Below are 17257 nucleotides of genomic sequence, written 5' to 3' on the forward strand. Positions count from 1 at the left end.
AATCTTTTCTTCCAGCAGATTACAGAGGTGTTTAGTAATAGGTATCACTTGATTTGTAATTAACATTTGTATTTTGTTTCTGAAAGTGTAGGAAAGCATCAGCAGCAGCTTACATTATTTTAGGAAGCAAATTCTTTCAAATGTATTTAAAATAAATGAGTAAAAATAAGAATAGTTTAATATTGAGTAGACTATGTCCATTTAGAAAGCACAGGGTTTCTCAGCCTCAGCACTTTGACATTCTAGGCTGGATATTCTGTGTTGTCAGGATCTGTCCTGTGCATTGTAGAATATTTAGCAGCATCCCTGGCCTCTACCCACTAAATGCCAGTAGAGCACACACCCATTAGCACCTCACATACCCCACCCCCTGCTTGTGAGAAACAGCGTTGTCTCCAGACACTGCTAAATGTTCCCTGGAGTGCAAAGCCACCAGTGCAGAACTGCTATTTTTGCCAGTTCCAGAAAGTAACCAGAGATGAGTCAATATGAATTGCTTTAAAACTCATTAAATTTTTCAGAAAAAAAATGAGCAGCCAAAAATATCAGGAAGGGCTTCCCTGGTGGCGCAGTGGTTGAGAGCCCGCCTGCCAATGCAGGGGACAGGGGTTCGTGCCCTGGTCCGGGAAGATCCCACATGCCGCGGAGCGGCTGGGCCCGTGAGCTATGGCCGCTGGGCCTGCGCGTCCGGAGCCTGTGCTCCGCAACGGGAGAGGCCACAACAGTGAGAGGCCCGCGTACTGCAAAAAAAAAAAAAAAATATATATATATATATATATATATATATATATATATATATCAGGAAGACTGAGATAATGAAGGTGAAAGTTACTGTTACGGTGTTCGTTCATACGTAAACCATGTAATTGTGCAGTCCAGAAAAATACTGAACATTTACTTTAATCTTTTTCTTAGCAATCCTGAAAAATAACTAAAATATTTAGAAACTTTTCCAGTTAAACTGTCTCATTCTATAGATGGGGAAATCGTGTTACTTTCCCAAGTTACAGGTAACTTTTCAACCGAGAATGAGTCACCTTGGGCTGAGTGAAGTGCTAACCCGAGGGCCAGTGGACGAGACCATCTCTGAGCAGGTAGAATCAGTGCAGGTGCAGAGAGGATGAACCTACAGTACAAGGCTCCCCCAAATACACACCTCAGACATTGTCTTCAGCTGGGATGAAGTGCTGCCATGATTCCCACCAGCACTGCGCCTCGGGGGCTACCATGTTTCTCTTTGAGTTTCTGCCCTCTCTAGCCAGCACTGCTACACAGGAACGGAAACCAGAAGACTCAAAAAAGGGTCAGAGTCTGTTTGACTTGGTTCTTGGCTAATACAAAAAGCAAACCTTCCATACAGAAGCACAGTACTAGTAATAATACATTGTTGTTGAAAGAGTATTATTAAAATAATTACTAAGTTTAAAATGCATTTTTAAAGTACAGTGCTATCTTGGGAATCACGTTTAAAAATATGACAATATCTTGTATCTATGTCACTGTCAGAATCTGTGATTGTATCTGTTTTATCATCATGGAATCTGAGAGTTAAAGGGTTTCTTGGACATCCCCTTCTCTCCCTTTGTTGGTTTGCATGCTTCGTCTCCACCGAGCTGCCTGAACCTGGGGAGACATGGGTACTCCTCTCCAGGGTCTTGGTCTAAAGCAGTGATTCTCAGCCTGAGTGCCATTTCTCTGTAGAAGCACAACAGAATCTCCGCGAATTATTTTGAAAAGTATATTTAATTTTTAAGGTAATGGCTATTACTCTTATAATGTAAACTATAGAAATAGAGCAGTGCCGAGAAATGGGGGGGGGGGGGGGGGGGGAGGGAATTGGAGGGGAGAATAAAGCCCAAGGACAGATTCATTGAGAGACTGATTTTTTTTTAAGATGGGAAGTATAATACTGTAATATTTTCCATCCTGATAAGAATGATCCATCCAGAAGAGAAAACTGTTGATGCGAGAGAAGGATGGGACAGCAACTAGAGGCATGCCCTTAAGCAGACAGGAAGAAGGAGTGGGACCTAGTGCACTAGTGCAAGGGCCGGCCTGAGGCAGGGGTGGGCAGAGCGAGAAGGTACAGATGCGGGAGGTGGGTTTTATGTTAAGGTAGAGTCTGCGGAAGCTCCTTCCGACGCTTCCGTGTGCCCAGTGAGACAGGAAAGCCATAAGGTAAGACAGAGGGGGACATAGAAGATGCTGGTGGTTTCTGGAGAAGTATAGAGGTGACCGTTACTGAGCAAGGCTGCCACCGGCTGTGCAGTATCATTCCTGTCGATGTGATGGGAGTGATGCCCCCCCGGAGATGTGCAGTGTGGTCGCCTTTATGGAGGACACACATAAACACCTTTTAGATAAAAGAAGGAGCCAACTGTGCTGTTACATGGCTGGTTTCATGCAGTTCGGGATAAAATTTCATTTAACAGCATTATACTTAGAGATTCAGAAAGTACAGTACCTAAAATAACTGGGTTAGAAGTGAAGAAGTACCATACGACCGTGGCTTTCACATTTTTGGCTTGTTTACCCCTCAAAAGAATTTTGGAAGAGTTTGTATCCCCTTGTATAATTTTATGGTGACACCTAAAACTGTTTTCTATAATTTTAAATAGCTGCAAAGGATGTATTTTCTGGCATATGAGATAGTATATTTTTACTATATTCAGCTGGAGTCACAGACTTAGCTCATTTAATTTATGGAAAATATGTGCCATAAGATCTAACGGGCACAGCCATTTCTTATTGTCAGACAGTCGGTAACATCAGACTTACTTTTCGGAAGAGGAAGACTTCGTTCATATTTTGCTTGGTTCTCCCAGAGATTTTATACCGCAGGGCCATATACCATAAGAAGATCTGAAATAGATTGGAGAAATGTCTTTCCCTTGTAAAGTAGGAGAAGGAAAAGTCATTTGTAGAAAAGTGTTCGTATGAAGTTGGGATCTGGAAATCAATTATCTTAGAGCTGTAAATGCCCATCTACACCACGGAGAGTCTTAAATTACCCCTGGGGGTAAGTGTATACCAGTTCACAGACCTATGCTCTAGGACACACAGACATTTCCCAAAGTAGCACCAATGAAGACTGTCATCACGTGATGCCAAAAGGGGATGACTTTGTCTCGTGAAATGTGAAAATGAAGGGGAAAAGATCAAGTTTTCTTAAACTTTCTAAAATATTTTAAACGTGTGTTCAACTGAGTTAATTCCTGTTATAGACATTCTCTTATTTCACTTATATCTCTAGAATTTTATATATTCAAGTGGCCACAAAGTAGTATCTTCTCATTGGGAAAAGGAGGGATACGTTATATTTGACACAGAGGGTATATACTCTTTCACCTGGCTATGTGTCAGTCTAAGCTCTTCCCATCATTAGGATCCTTAAGTTCCAGGAAAGACAGGGAGCTTCTACAAAGGCTTCCTATATTCTGGATTCACAGCAGTCCCCACAATTGACCTGTCTCTAAGAGTCTGAATTTCAGTGCACATAAGAGTATCAAAGTTTTATTCTGGAACATTCCAGAACAAAATTCTCTGTACTGCGCACACAATTCTAATGTGTCACTATTATTGATGTGTATCTTATTTAATTATCATATAAAATTTTGATTTTGTATATACTAGTCTGAGCCAAATAGTACATTACTGTAATTAGAACATTATCGGTATTAAAGAGGTCAAGAATGTGGTTTCAGTACTTAAGTGAGTTATTTAGCAAAGTACCCCAAGGACACAAGTCCTAAATTCACGTAGTTTACTGAAAAATTAAAAAAAAACAAAATAGACCTGACAAAAGTCTGTTGGATGGTTCACAAAAAATCATTATTTTTATTGGAAAAATCGAAGTGTTTATCCTCTTGACATCATGCTTAAATAAGGAGAAAATATAAGTAATATTAGGCAACAGTCAAATGAAAACCTAAAGTAAAAAGTCAGCTTTAAAGGATTTAAATAGGGTGTTTTGTTTGTTTTTATGGAAGAATATATGTTCCTTTGGGGAATAATCCTAAATATTGATGAATATCCTTTGGAAAGTAAAAGCGTCATGAAACACTTGTTATAGAATTTTAGCCAACCACATCCAGTCTCCCCCTAACCCCCAAGACCACAATCCTTGCTCTCACTCAGTGCAAACACACATTTCTCATATCAGCACATAAACTACATATAAGGAAACTGGGGATTTTGGTAGAGAATGTATAGAAATTTGGAGAAAGAATTCATCAGTTATTTTAAAAGGCATAAACTTAGTACTACCAAGGAAATAAAGTTTATGGCCACTTAATATGATGCTAATAAGTTATTTCAAATCTAATTAATTATTGCACTGTAACTCAGTATTTTTTCTTCACAGGGCTTCACTATTTCAAAAATGTTGTACTAGTGGGCTCTCTGCAGGATCGCTATGTTCCTTATCATTCTGCCCGCATTGAAATGTGCAAGACAGCTTTAAAGGACAAACAGTCAGGTAACAAAGTATATTAGAAGTATTTCAAAGAGCTACGTCTACACATGAGTTTCTCCCAAAGTTTTCTTGCAGTTGTCTTCTCCCTTCTTTTTGTTGTCCTCTCTTTCCTTCGACTTCCTTTTACACCCGCTGATAGTAACAGCTATCCTTCCTTTCTTTTCTTTTGCTGTGTAAGATGTTTTGGCCAATGACACAGTAGTTGTTCTTTTGAAATCTTTTTCTCATCTAATTACCAATGCTTCTCCGTTTTATTGCCTCAAAAGTAATCCATGCTTTAATTTCCTCCGGATTATTGGGATTGGTGGTTGCAGTAATGGTCATGCTGCATGTTCGGCTGTACTTTACTTTTAGTCAAAGATGGCAGCGAGCGGACTCATCAAGAAATGAAAGAGGAATAGTACAATGTCTGACGCCACAAAAATACAAGTATCGTAAGAGATTACTAGTCATCAGTTCCCATATGTAATGCAAGGAAATGTAGACAACCAGGTTCCTGGGCAGGCTGTTCCGGCTGGATTCCCAGGGTATCCCACTTTCAGCCCACTGCAGATGCTGTGGTGGCAACAGATGTATACGCATGAGTATTATATGCAATATCAAGCTGCAGTTTCAGCTCAGGCCACATCAAATGCCACCGCAGACCAGCCTGCTACTTCACAGCCTCTAAATGTGGCACATGTTCCTGGAGAAGAACCCTCATCAGCTCCAAACCTAGTGACCCAAGAAAATCGACCCATGGATGAGAATGTTCAGATGAATGCACAGGGAGGTCCAGTGCTAAACGAAGAAGACTTCAGTCGAGACTGGCTAGACTGGATGTACACGTTCTCACGAGCTGCCGTTCTCCCTAGCATTGTGTACTTCTATTCCTCTTTTAGTCGGTTTATCATGGTAATGGGAGCCATGCTACTGGTTTACACCGAGCTGGATGGTTTCATTTTAGGCAAGAAGGAGGTCAGCAACAGGCTCCCAATAATAATGCCGAAGTCAACAATGATGTGCAGAATGCAAACAATCTAGAACTTGAAGAAATGGAGCGTCTTATGGATGATGGGCTTGAAGATGAGAGTGGAGAAGATGCAGGTGAAGATGCCAGTGCAATTCAAAGGCCTGGATTAATGGCAGCAGCTTGGTCTTTTATCACCACCTTCTTTACTTCACGAATACTAGAGGGGCCTCCCCAGGTTGCCAATTAGACCTGAAAAATTGTGCCGGCTGCAAAGGAGGGTCTGAATTTAGGAAAGTGTTTTAAATAACAGTGCAGTTTCAAAACATTGTTTACTTTATTTTCATCATCATGTATAGAGGTGTTGTTTTTCCTTAAAGCTTCTCATTCATATGAGAAGCAAATGGACTACTAAATGTGTGATTTTTTTTTTCAAGACCTTAACAGAACATAGCATAATATTGGTCTTCCAGGTTTTATTAATTTCAATTATGTATATTATACTAAGACAGACCTGTTTGTGTGTCTTCTTTAAAGAGCTGCTTCACGTATAAATGTCTATGGCTAATATCTCAGCCCTTCAATGTATAATTTGAATAAATATATCTATTTTCTGTGAATTATACTGAGAGTTTTAAACAGAATGACCTCATAGTTTTTAACAAAGAATATTATTTACCTAAAATGTGCTAGTAGCATCTTGCCCAGCCATAAAGCAATAAACTTCTCAATAATCTTAATTTTGACATTTGAATAAATGGAAACTTTCTATTTAAGGGCATGTATCCCATCAATTGGAATTAGTACCTTGAAAAAAAAAAGGCAGCTCTTCAATGGAATTAATAGTGATATAAAATGTTGGATATAGGCAGGACTTTTATAAAATAAGATTCTGGAAATTGCTCCCTGTAATTTTTTAAAATAAAAGGTCAATTATGAAAAAATAAACACCAATCAAATGGACAACCTAGAAGAAATTAATACATTTCTAGAAATGTAAAATCTCCGAAGACTGAATCAGGAAGAAATAGAAAATATGAACATATGATTACCAGTAATGAAATTTAATCAGAAAAAAAAAAAAACCCTCCCAACAAACAACAGTGCAGGACCACACAGATTCACTGGTGAATTCTACCAAAAATTTGAAGAGAGATAACAACTATCCTCAAACTATTCTAAAAATTGAAGACGAAGAAAGACTTACATTATTCTACAATGCCAGCATCACCCTGATACCAAAACCAAGCAAAGGCACCACAAAAAAAGAAAATTATAAGCCAGTATCATTGATGAACATAGAAGCAAAAATCCTCAACAAAATATTAGCAAACCAAATTCAACAACGCATTAAAGGGATCATACACCAAAAGTGGGATTTATCCCAGGGATGCAAGGATGGTTCAGTATCTGCAAATCAGTTGATGTGATACAACACACTAACAAAACAAAGGATAAAAATCACATGATCATCTCAATAGATGCCGAAAGGGACTTCCCAGGTGGTCCAGTGGCTAAGATTCCACGCTCCCAATGCAGGGGACCTGGGTTTGATTCCTGGTGAGGGAACTAGATCCCACATGGCTGCAACTAAGAGTTTGCATGCTGCAACTGAAGATCACACATGCCGTAACTAAGACCCAGCACAGCCAAATAAATATTTTTTAAAAAATAGATGCCGAGGGCTTCCCTGGTGGCGCAGTGGTTGAGAGTCCGCCTGCCGATGCAGGGGACGCGGGTTCGTGCCCCGGTCCGGGAAGATCCCACGTGCTGCGGAGCGGCTGGGCCTGTGAGCCATGGCCGCTGATCCTGCGCGTCCGGAGCCTGTGCTCCGCAACGGGAGAGGCCACAACAGTAAGAGGCCCGCGTACCACAAAAAAAAAAAAAAAAAAAAAAAAATAGATGCCGAAAAAGCATTTGACAAAATTCAACAGCCATTCATGATAAAAACTCTCATCACAGTGGGTATAGAGGGAACCTACCTCAATACAATAAAGGCCATTTATGACAAACCCATAGCTAACTTCATACTAAATGGTGAAAAGCTGACAGCATTTCCTCTAAGATCAGGAACAAACCAAGGATGTCCACTATCATTACTTTTATTCAAATAGCATTGGAAGTCCTACCCACAGCAATCAGACAGAAAGATAAATAAAAGTCATCCAAATTGGAAGGGGAGAAGTAAAACTGTCACTGTTTGCGGATGGCATGATACTATTTGCTTTTCTATGTACTAATGAACTATGATAAAGACAAAGCAAAAAAAAGAATCCTGTTTAAAATCGCATGAAAAACAATAAAATACCTAGGGAATAAACTTAACCAAGGAGATGAAAGACCTATGCTCTGAAAACTATGAAATATTGATGAAGGAAATTGAAGATGATACAAAGAAATGAAAAGATGTCCATGTTCATGGATTGGAAAAATTAATATTGTTAAAATGTCCATACTCCCCAAGGCAATTTACAGGTTCAGAGCAATCCTTATCAATATACCAATGGCATTTTTCACAGACCTAGAACAAATAATCCTAAAATTTATATGGAACCAAAAAAGATCCCAAATAGCCAAAGCAATCTTGAGAAAAAAAGAAGAAATCTGGACAATCACACTCCTTGACTTCAGACTATACTATAAAACTGCAGTCATCAAAACAGCATGGTATTGGCACAGACACAGCCACATAGATCAATGGAACAGAATAAAGACCCCAGAAATAAACCCACGCACCTGTGGTCAATTAATCGATGACAAAAGAGGCAAAAACACACAATGGGGAAAAGATAGTCTCTTCAATAAATGCTGCTGGGAAAACTGGACAACTACATGTAAAAAGATGAAATTAGAACATTTCCTCACACCATATAAAAAAATTAGACTCAAAATGTATTAAAGATCTAAATGTAAGAACAGAAGCCATAAAACTCTTACAAGAAAACATAGGCAGAACACTCTTTGGCATAAGTCATAGCAATATTTGCATCTGTCTCCTCAGGCAATGGAAACAAAAGCAAAAATAAACAAATGGGACCTAAATAAAGTTTTCAGTGTGAAAGCTTTTGCACAGCAAAGGAAACCATCCACAAAACAAAAAGACAACCTACTGAATGGGAGAGAATATTTGCAGATGATATGACCAGTAAGGCAAAATATGTAAACAGTTCATGCAACTCAACATCAAAAAAATGAACAAACAGATTATAAAATGGGCGGAAGACCTAAATAGACATTTTTCCAAAGAAGACATACAGAGGCTAGCAGGCACATGAAAAGCTGCTCAACATCACTAATCATCAGGGAAATGCAAATTAAGATCACAATAACACATACTGGTGAGAATGTAGAGAAAAGGGAACCCTCGTACATTTGTAGTGGGAATGTAAACTGGTGCAGCCATTGTGACAAACAGTATGGAGTTTCAAAAAATTTTAAACATTATAGAACTACCATATGATCCAGCAATTCCACTTCTGGGCATATAGCCAAAGAAAATACTAATTCCAAAACTTATGTGTACTCCAGTATTCATAGCAGCATTGTTTATAGTAGCCAAGACATCAGAGCAACCTGAGTGTCCGTCAGCTGATGAATGGACAAAGAAGATGTGTATCCACATAATGGAATACTACTCAGCCATAAAAGAGAATGGAATATTGCCATTTTCAGCAACATGGATGGACCTGGAGGGCATTATGCTTAGTGAAATAAGTCAGACAGAGAAAGACAAATACTGTATGATATCCCTTATAGGTGGATTCTAAAAAATAAAGCAAACAAACAAATATAATGAAACAGAAACAGACTCACAGATACAGAGAACAAACTAGTGGTTCCCAGTGGGAAGAGGGATGGGGGAGGGGCAAGATAGGGATAGGAGATTAAGGGATACAAACTACTGGGACTTCCCTGGTGGCACAGTGGTTAAGAATCCGCCTGACAATGCAGGGGACACGGGTTCGATCCCTGGTCCGGGAAGATCCCGTGTGCCATGGAGCAACTAAGCCCGTGCGCCACAACTACTAAGCCTGCGCTCTAGAGCCTGCAAGCCACAACTACTGAGCCCACGCGCCACAACTACTGAGCCCACGCACCACAACTATTGAAGCCCTCATGCCTTAGAAAACGTGCTCCGCAACATGAGAAGCCCACGCACTGCATCGAAGAGTAGCCCCCGCTCGCCACAGCTAGAGAAAGCCCGCTTACAACCATGAAGACCCAACGCGGCCAAAAATAAATAAAATTTTAAAACAAGAAGAGATACAAACTACTATGTGTAAAATAAATAAGCTACAAGGATATATTGTACAGCACAGGGAATAGAGCCAATATTTTATAATAAATTTAAATGGAGTATAATCTATAAAAATATTGAATCAATATGTTTGTACACCTGAAACTAATATAATATTGTAAATCAACTATACTTCAATTAAAAAAAGAAATAAATAATTTTTAAAAACCGTTTTCTATGAAATCTATATTCTATTGATCCCTCTTTTAAGCACATCTCTCTTCTTTCTCTAATTATGCTTCTGTATGTTATTCGCTTCTCATCATTCCTCAAGGCTACATCCTGCCTCTACCCTGAAATTCACGTTTGATGGACATGTGTTAGCACCCATCTGTTAGTAATATAGTAATGCATGAGCATTAAAAACTGTTTCGCCCCTCTTAAGGCAGTTTGTGCTTGTATGTGTACATATGTGTGTAACCTTTACCTTCTATGCTCTGCATGCCCTCAATAAATCCATTGTACGAATTAACCAAAAAGAGGGAGAGAAGAGCACAACTTTGAAATTAAAAGCAAAACGAAGCATTAAATAAACCTGCAGGCCAAAAAAAAAAAAAAAAAATTCTCAATTTGACCTATGAGCCAAACTCACATTGTTCTTCTGATTATGGGAAGTTGCTATTCTTTCTCAAGATAATTTGGAAATATGTGGAATAACGTTGGCTGCCATGGAAACTTTTTTAAAGTATTTGCTCTTGAGAGGTTTTAAATTTTGCCTTATCAGAATGTCTCAGCATGGCTCCTTTACTTTCATAATGAGTCATAATTGACTTAAGGTTGAAAAAAACTATTTGCTCTGTTATATTCATTGCTTTTAATTAAAAATATCAAGTTGGCAAGAATAATGTATGATAAATTTATTTCGCTTGACTAGATAAATAATGTGATTATATTTTCTCTAAAACAGTCTCAAAAGTGATATTCAAGGGGAAAAAAACCTTTTAAAAGACAATTTTCTGCTTTAAACGGAAATAATGTAACTAAATTTTATAAATTATATAAAAGTTGGCATAGAATTTTTTTTCAGGTCTTCTTGTGAACCGATTTTCCTTTTTTCTATTTGTTCCAATAGGACAGATCTATTCAGAAATGATCCACAACTTGCTTCGCCCGGTTCTGCAAAGCAAGGATTGTAACTTGGTTCGGTATAATGTCATCAATGCATTGCCCAATACAGCTGATTCACTCATTGGGAGAGCTGCACATATAGCTGTTCTGGATTCGGAAATATTTTTAGAGAAATTCTTTCTGGTTGCTGCCCTCAAATATTTCCATTAGGATTAAATGCATTGGTAGAGACTTGACAATTACCTCATTCAACAGTGATTCAGATAATGTATTATATTAAACTGTAGATGCTGATAAGTTCTAAGAAATATTTATACCTTTTTATATGGAAGATAATTTATATCATCCATGTTTAGAGCTTTTTAAACATCAACTTTACTTTCTAGGTAATGTGGCTGTGCAATATTTTTTTAATTTTATCTTTTTACTTTTCTATTACTTTTTCATATATTTTGCTACATAAGTATTTCAGTGAAACTCTAAGCCCATATGTAAGTCTGATTGTTTATTATTGGCTTTCCACAATCCTCACATCAGACACATTGTATTAGAGGCCGTTATTGCTAGAATAGCATGGGATTTTAAATTTTCTAGTATTGGGGTATTATTTAGTTAATCATAAATTTTACTTTTAACATTTTACTATGTTTTAACTGGAAGTAAAATTATGGCTGCTAAAATATATTTTTTGAAATCAACTCTTTTGCCCTCTCAAATCGGGTAGTTCATATATGACAACGTTATAAACATTTTCTATAAAAGAAGCATTATTACTGTTGCTAGTAAATATATGTCATGCCTATTAAAATATATTTTCTACTGGTGATTTCAACATTATTTCTCATATTGACTTTTATTACTGGAACTTTCCATGTTCATGTTAGCAGCATCTAGAGATTTTTGAATGTTTGAATGCCCTCTGCCTTGATTTGGTTGGAATTTTGCTAAATTTGGAAATGTTGCTTGAACTTTCTGACTACATTTCTTTAACTTTTTTCATGGACTTCCTTGTATGTACATAATAATTAAATGTTGAAATTTATGAACTACTTTTATGAATTTAGATAATTTTTAAATATTGTTAAAATTTGTTGAACTAAAGAGTAATGTAAATAAAATAATTCATGTTTCAAATGGAACAAAATAATTAAATTTACATGTTTGGTGATACAGATGCAAATGTTTTGATATATGGAGATGTAAAGTCTTTTGACTTTATTCAAGGTGCTGAATAGCATTAAATTCACTATTTTCCTTTCCTGTTTTACTTGTGAAAAAAAGAATGCACTAAGGATAGATAGGCTTTTGTAAGTGTGTATTGTACAACTGATGCATGTTTATTTTTAGCATTGTGTTATTGCCTCTGCTGCTAATAAATGAACAAATGACTATCTGGAGGGACAGCTAAAACACTTGCTTATTTTCAGAATAGTTACTAGAGGTATATTTTTATTTTTGCTATACACATTTTTCATCTTCACATTCCTTGGTCCTGAGTTTGAAATACCAGTTTTTTTCTTTTATTTCTTTTTTTTAACTAAAAAAAGAAGTTCAGGGCTTCCCTGGTGGCGCAGTGGTTGAGAGTCCGCCTGCCGATGCAGGGGACACGGGTTTGTGCCCCGGTCTGGGAGGATCCCACATGCCGCGGAGCGGCTGGGCCCATGAGCCATGGCCGCTGAGCCTGTGCATCCGGAGCCTGTGCTCTGCAACGGGAGAGGCCACAACAGTGAGAGGCCCGCATACCGCAAAAAAAAAAAAAAAGAAGTTCAACTTATTCTAAGTTTGAATAATCTTCCAGATTTATCAAAGTATTCATTCTTATTCATAATCATATCATTGTTTTGAAGGGAAAACTGCTCTTATGATCATAGTAGGTTGATTGGTTGTTGGTTGTTTTAATAGTTTTAAAAGCACATCAGTGATTATGGTTTCAAGTCTAACAGATTTAACTTCTCATTTACCAGGGAAACTGTCATATGCTATTCACCTCCAAATTCAGAGTGCAGGGGTGGGGTGGGATTCTGAGGGAGAGGGTCAATGATCATAACTGACCTTAGAGAATAAATCTCATTGAAGTGTATACCAGTAAGAATTCTGAGTTGCAGACAACAAAAACCATTGTGATTAACTTAAGCAGAAAAATAATTTATTGGAAGAATATAGGTAGCTCACAGACTTGACGGAAAGGCTGGAGAACCACTCTTGGAAAACTGGTAGAAACCGAGGAAGCTAGAATATGACCAAAATTATAGGCAAGTTCCAACTCCAGGGGAGCTGGAGGTCTGTGTATGTTTCTGCCAGCAGGGATGCCTCTGAAAACTGGATCCCAGACATCCACTTACTTCCATCACTCGTTCCAGATTCAAAGTCTGGTGAGATCATACGACTGACAGGCTTAGTCTCGTGCCAGCACCCAGGCTGTCAGGCACACAAGACAGTGAGTATATCGGACTTCATCAGCTTCTCCAGCAGAAGATGGGACTGTTTCTCCTGCCAGAATTCACTAAACCTGTGGAATGGGTTCGATGACTGAGCACCAAATAGAAAAACACATCAGAGATCTACTACAGTCCATCTCTTTGCCTTTCCAACATCACAAATATCATATTCACACATTGTTTAAATGCTTCGTCCTGACATACTGCTATTATCCCCCATCCAGTTTCAAGTCCAGGATTTCAGTGTTACGTCCATTTGTCATCTGGTTTTGTAATGATCTTGCCTCAGTGGTGCAGCCCACAGACAAAACTGTGACTTTATCACCACCACCGCCCCCCCCGCCAATATACAAGGAGAGAAAATAAATTATTAACTACATAAGCACATGCATGAGCCAGTGAGGAAGAAACTACAGCTAGAGCAGTGCTTTGCAAGTTTCCTTGGTGAACTTCAGGGCCCCAGGACAGACCAACTGAAGCAGAATCTCCAGGGTAGGATATAGGGAGCAGTGTGTTTTATGTCCCAAAGCTCTCTGATTTCAAACCAAAACAAAACTATGGTAAATAGAGCCCCCAGTTCTGCCACTGGCCATTAAGCTAGATGGCTATGACCTGTCACCAGTGCCACTTATTCCCTGTTTTCTTTGTGCTCAACCAGCACCTCAGCTGATCGGATTTCTTTACCTTTTGTATGACCCAAGGATCTGAGGCTTGGGTGGCCTTGCCTCTATATGGTTGCAATAATCTTTGCTTAATGTTTACAATTCAACATGGTGTGAGAGGTTATTCCAGGAGACGAGGTCCCCCAAGTTCTAGACAGAGTCCTCTCCCCACTCCCTTTTCCCCCGTGGTCACCAGGGCCCATCGCTACAGCCAGCACCTTAACCACTTTTTCTAACTCCTTACCTAGGGGCATGAGCTACAAATGGCCAGGAGGCAATCCCAACTTCCAATTCAGAGAAGACACTATCTATCCACTTATACCCCACTCTGGGTACAAACTTAGCATGCCAGCAGAACCTGGGATCGTGCAGACGGATGGTGAGCTGCGAAGGATCTGAGATTGTATCTACTTGTCTTGCTTGCAGTCTTGCTGCAGCTTCATGGATGCGTGGACACAGGAGACTCCCAGGTCAGAGACAAGAGACCTTACTACAGCAAAGTCGTGGCCAAACGGTCAGCACAGTCACACCAGCTCCTAGAGCCTCATTTCCCACGGTGATGCTGAGGGCCAAGTGAGGCGTGTACACGCAATGCAGGGCCAGGGCCAAGCAGCTTGGATTGCATTACAGGAGAAGAATCCAGAGGCAAGGGCCAAGCCATTTTTGAACAAGCAGCACAAGCAGCACACAAGCCAGTTCTTTCTCCCAGGAGAGCAGCAGTTAAATGGTAGCAATGCTGTGGTTGCCTTGACCTACTTAGATGACCATATGACCAGATGCAGAAACTGCCCAGTATCAGGCAATGAGTTGCAGTTGGGATACTCAGCAATAATATGCAGGGATGCTCGGGACCCATGGCAGACTGTGTCTTCCCATAATGGAAAGCAAAATACACGGGCAGGGTGTGAGACATCACAACAAGAGGTCAATCCCTCTGCTGCTCTTCGGAGCCTGTTATTCTGTCAACAGAAGAGCTATCACTGAACACTGTTAACTCATTTGGAGCACATGCCAAATCCTTTAGGACAGCATCCCAAAGCATTTTCTCACCTGGTTCCAAGAGTAAACCTTTAACAGGGCTGTCCTACAAGACCAGCTGCTTCTGATCTGATGGGATATGTGATGAGACTGGTTTATCCCACAGGCATCTGTATCCACAGGAAGCAATGTTGTATGGGATGCTACATAAAGTGTACGGAACATAAGGTATTCAGTAAGTCCACAGGTGAAGTGTTAAAAGAAGCATAAGTCAGGGAAAGCAATCCAAACCCAGAATAATTGTCTATTCCTATAGAACAAATTGCTATCTCCTTCATTGTAGTACAGTCCCTTGTAACCAAAGCTGCCACCAGGCTATTCCATATTATATTAGGGATCGATCGGGTTGGTGGCTGCAAGTAGTGGTGCTAGCCCATCAGTCTTGGCAGGGGGGATACTATGTTAACACATGCATGTCTCCATGCCACCGTGGCTCCCTTGTTAGGGCGGCACTGAGCAAGCACAGCTGGGGTGAGGGGAGGAGGCTAAGCAATGCCTGCAGAATGGTCATGGTGCTCAGCAGCCTCTAAAATGCCCTTCAGTGATCCCCACCTGCTGGCATTCACCCCCAGTGTAATCCCCTCCCATTGAGGTGGGCTGGATCTGCTAATTCATTCGCTTCTAATGACAGAGTTCAGCAAAAGTGATGGGCTTTCACCTCTGAGGTTAGATTACGGAAGGGCTGTGGCTTCCATCGCGAGCAGTCTCCCTTGTTCTCCCGCTTGTTCATTCCGTGGACACCCAGGTGCCATGTTGTGAAATGACCTTTGGAAAAGCCCACGCAGCATGGAACTGAGGGAGGCCTTCAGTCCAAAAGGCACAGGGAACTAAATCCTGCCAATAATCATGTGCGTGAGCTCGGAATCTGATCTTCCCCTAGTCAAGCCTCCATGTGAGACAGGAGCCCCGGCTCACAGCCTGACTGCAACCTCATTTAACACCTAGAGCCAGAGGCACCCTGGTTCCTGGATTTCGGACGCACAAAAACTGCGAGAGGATAGATGTTTATAGTTTTAAGCCCCAAAATGTTGGTATAATATGTTAGACAGCAGTAGATAACGTGCAGTCATCTTGTTTCTGATTAAGAGCCCTTTTGCCATGGGAGCCTTCTTTTGAGCACTCAGTGGGACCCAAATGTTCTCATGCTTTGGGGCCATTTGGAGAGGTCCTAATTCCAAAAAAAACCTATTCCAAAACCTTTACATTTTCCCAGTCCCTGACCACTTGATTTCAGTGCCCATGAATTGATGTAGATCTTTATCTCAAGCTATATCTCCTTCCAGGCAAAGAGTAGAAGATAAAGTTCTGTCCTCTAGGAGGATCTTTTTTCTCTCTGCTGTTCCTCGAGGGCCTCTGTTAAATGCAGCTCGAAATGCCAAAGCAGTCATTTGCCAGCTGGTCAGTATATTGAGCAAAGTCCTCCGTAATCCAGCTTTGAATTTTTTCCTCTGTCAGCTGGTCACAAGGAGCTCACCACTAAACTGTAGATATGAACTAAGGGTGACGTGTGTATGTAAGCTACCGAGCTACCTGCTAATGAAAACTGCTTGGGTTTTGGCTCTGGCCGCGTTCCGAATATACCACTGCCTCCTGGTGAAAGGAGTCCTTACCTAGGGGGACCAGATGACTCCGGTTCGTGATGAGAAACTCAAATTATACAGCCACCTGATATTACTCGGTCAGACATCACCAGGGCCCAATAGCTGGCCAAGAACTTTCCTAAAAAAGGAAAAAAGGAAGGAATGAATGAAGAAAAAAAAAAAAAACCCGAAGGACTCCGGTTCTGTGTAGACTTTCCACAGGTCCCATGAAGCCTCCTGACCTGCCACAGGTGCTCCGAACACGGCAGGAGCCGCTGGAACCGGAGGGCGGATGCGCAGCTCTCCTTCCCAGCAGCTGGACCAGATGAGAGCCTTCTGCTCTGCGCTGCACCCAAACGTCATCTTCCAGGCCACCTGGTCAGTGGGTCAGAGTTCACTGAACAAGCAGAAATATAAAAAAATAAAGACGGAGAACTGAGGGGAAAGAAGCCTATTGCACAGGCAAAAGAGTAGAAGGTGCCCACTATTTGTGGACTGGAACAGCGAGCTTCCAAGAGACCTTCGCCTCAAATTGAGAGGAAGAAACGGAAGCATTCCCTCATCCAACTTCAGCCATGATTTGAGGTTTTCATCAACACGAGCTTCAGGGTAGTTTGGATTGTTCTTCATGATAAGGCCGAGCCGCTCTACTTTTTCCTGCATACAGCCAGGCGCGGGAGCGCGGGTTTCCGGCGCTGGCTACGGAGGCCCCGCCCGCCCCGCGGAGGCCCCGCCTGCTCCGCAGCCCCGC

The 17257-nt window shown here is 40.5% G+C and overlaps 1 protein-coding gene, 1 long non-coding RNA gene and 1 pseudogene across 15 annotated transcripts in view; 2 read left to right on the top strand and 1 right to left on the bottom strand.

Moving 5' to 3' along the window:
• The window catches only part of FAM135A (family with sequence similarity 135 member A), a 123392-nt gene extending 111207 nt beyond the window's left edge, over nucleotides 1–12185 (top strand). For all 13 annotated transcript variants that reach the window (XM_033867392.2, XM_033867393.2, XM_073789330.1 and 10 more), the window contains 2 exons: nucleotides 4364–4477; nucleotides 10793–12185. In XM_033867392.2, coding sequence (XP_033723283.1) covers nucleotides 4364–4477; nucleotides 10793–10998 — 320 coding nt within the window. In that variant the 3' untranslated portion in view covers nucleotides 10999–12185. The remainder of the gene's footprint in view (nucleotides 1–4363; nucleotides 4478–10792) is intronic.
• Nucleotides 4791–10785, top strand: LOC101327739 (homocysteine-responsive endoplasmic reticulum-resident ubiquitin-like domain member 2 protein pseudogene; annotated as a pseudogene).
• Nucleotides 12186–12916: 731 nt separating the features above from the next.
• On the bottom strand, nucleotides 12917–17116 carry LOC117314457 (uncharacterized). 2 transcript variants are annotated; one of them, XR_004529187.2, is made up of 3 exons: nucleotides 16749–17116; nucleotides 16537–16645; nucleotides 12917–15069 (listed from the first exon to the last, which is right to left on the bottom strand). It is a non-coding gene; the product is annotated as an uncharacterized lncRNA (long non-coding RNA). The 2 variants fall into 2 exon arrangements; XR_012324689.1 differs by having other exon boundaries at nucleotides 15585–16645.
• Between the last annotated feature and the right edge of the window lie 141 nt (nucleotides 17117–17257).

Source organism: Tursiops truncatus, chromosome 12 (genome assembly GCF_011762595.2).
Source record: "Tursiops truncatus isolate mTurTru1 chromosome 12, mTurTru1.mat.Y, whole genome shotgun sequence".
Classification (NCBI taxonomy): Eukaryota; Metazoa; Chordata; class Mammalia; order Artiodactyla; family Delphinidae; genus Tursiops; species Tursiops truncatus.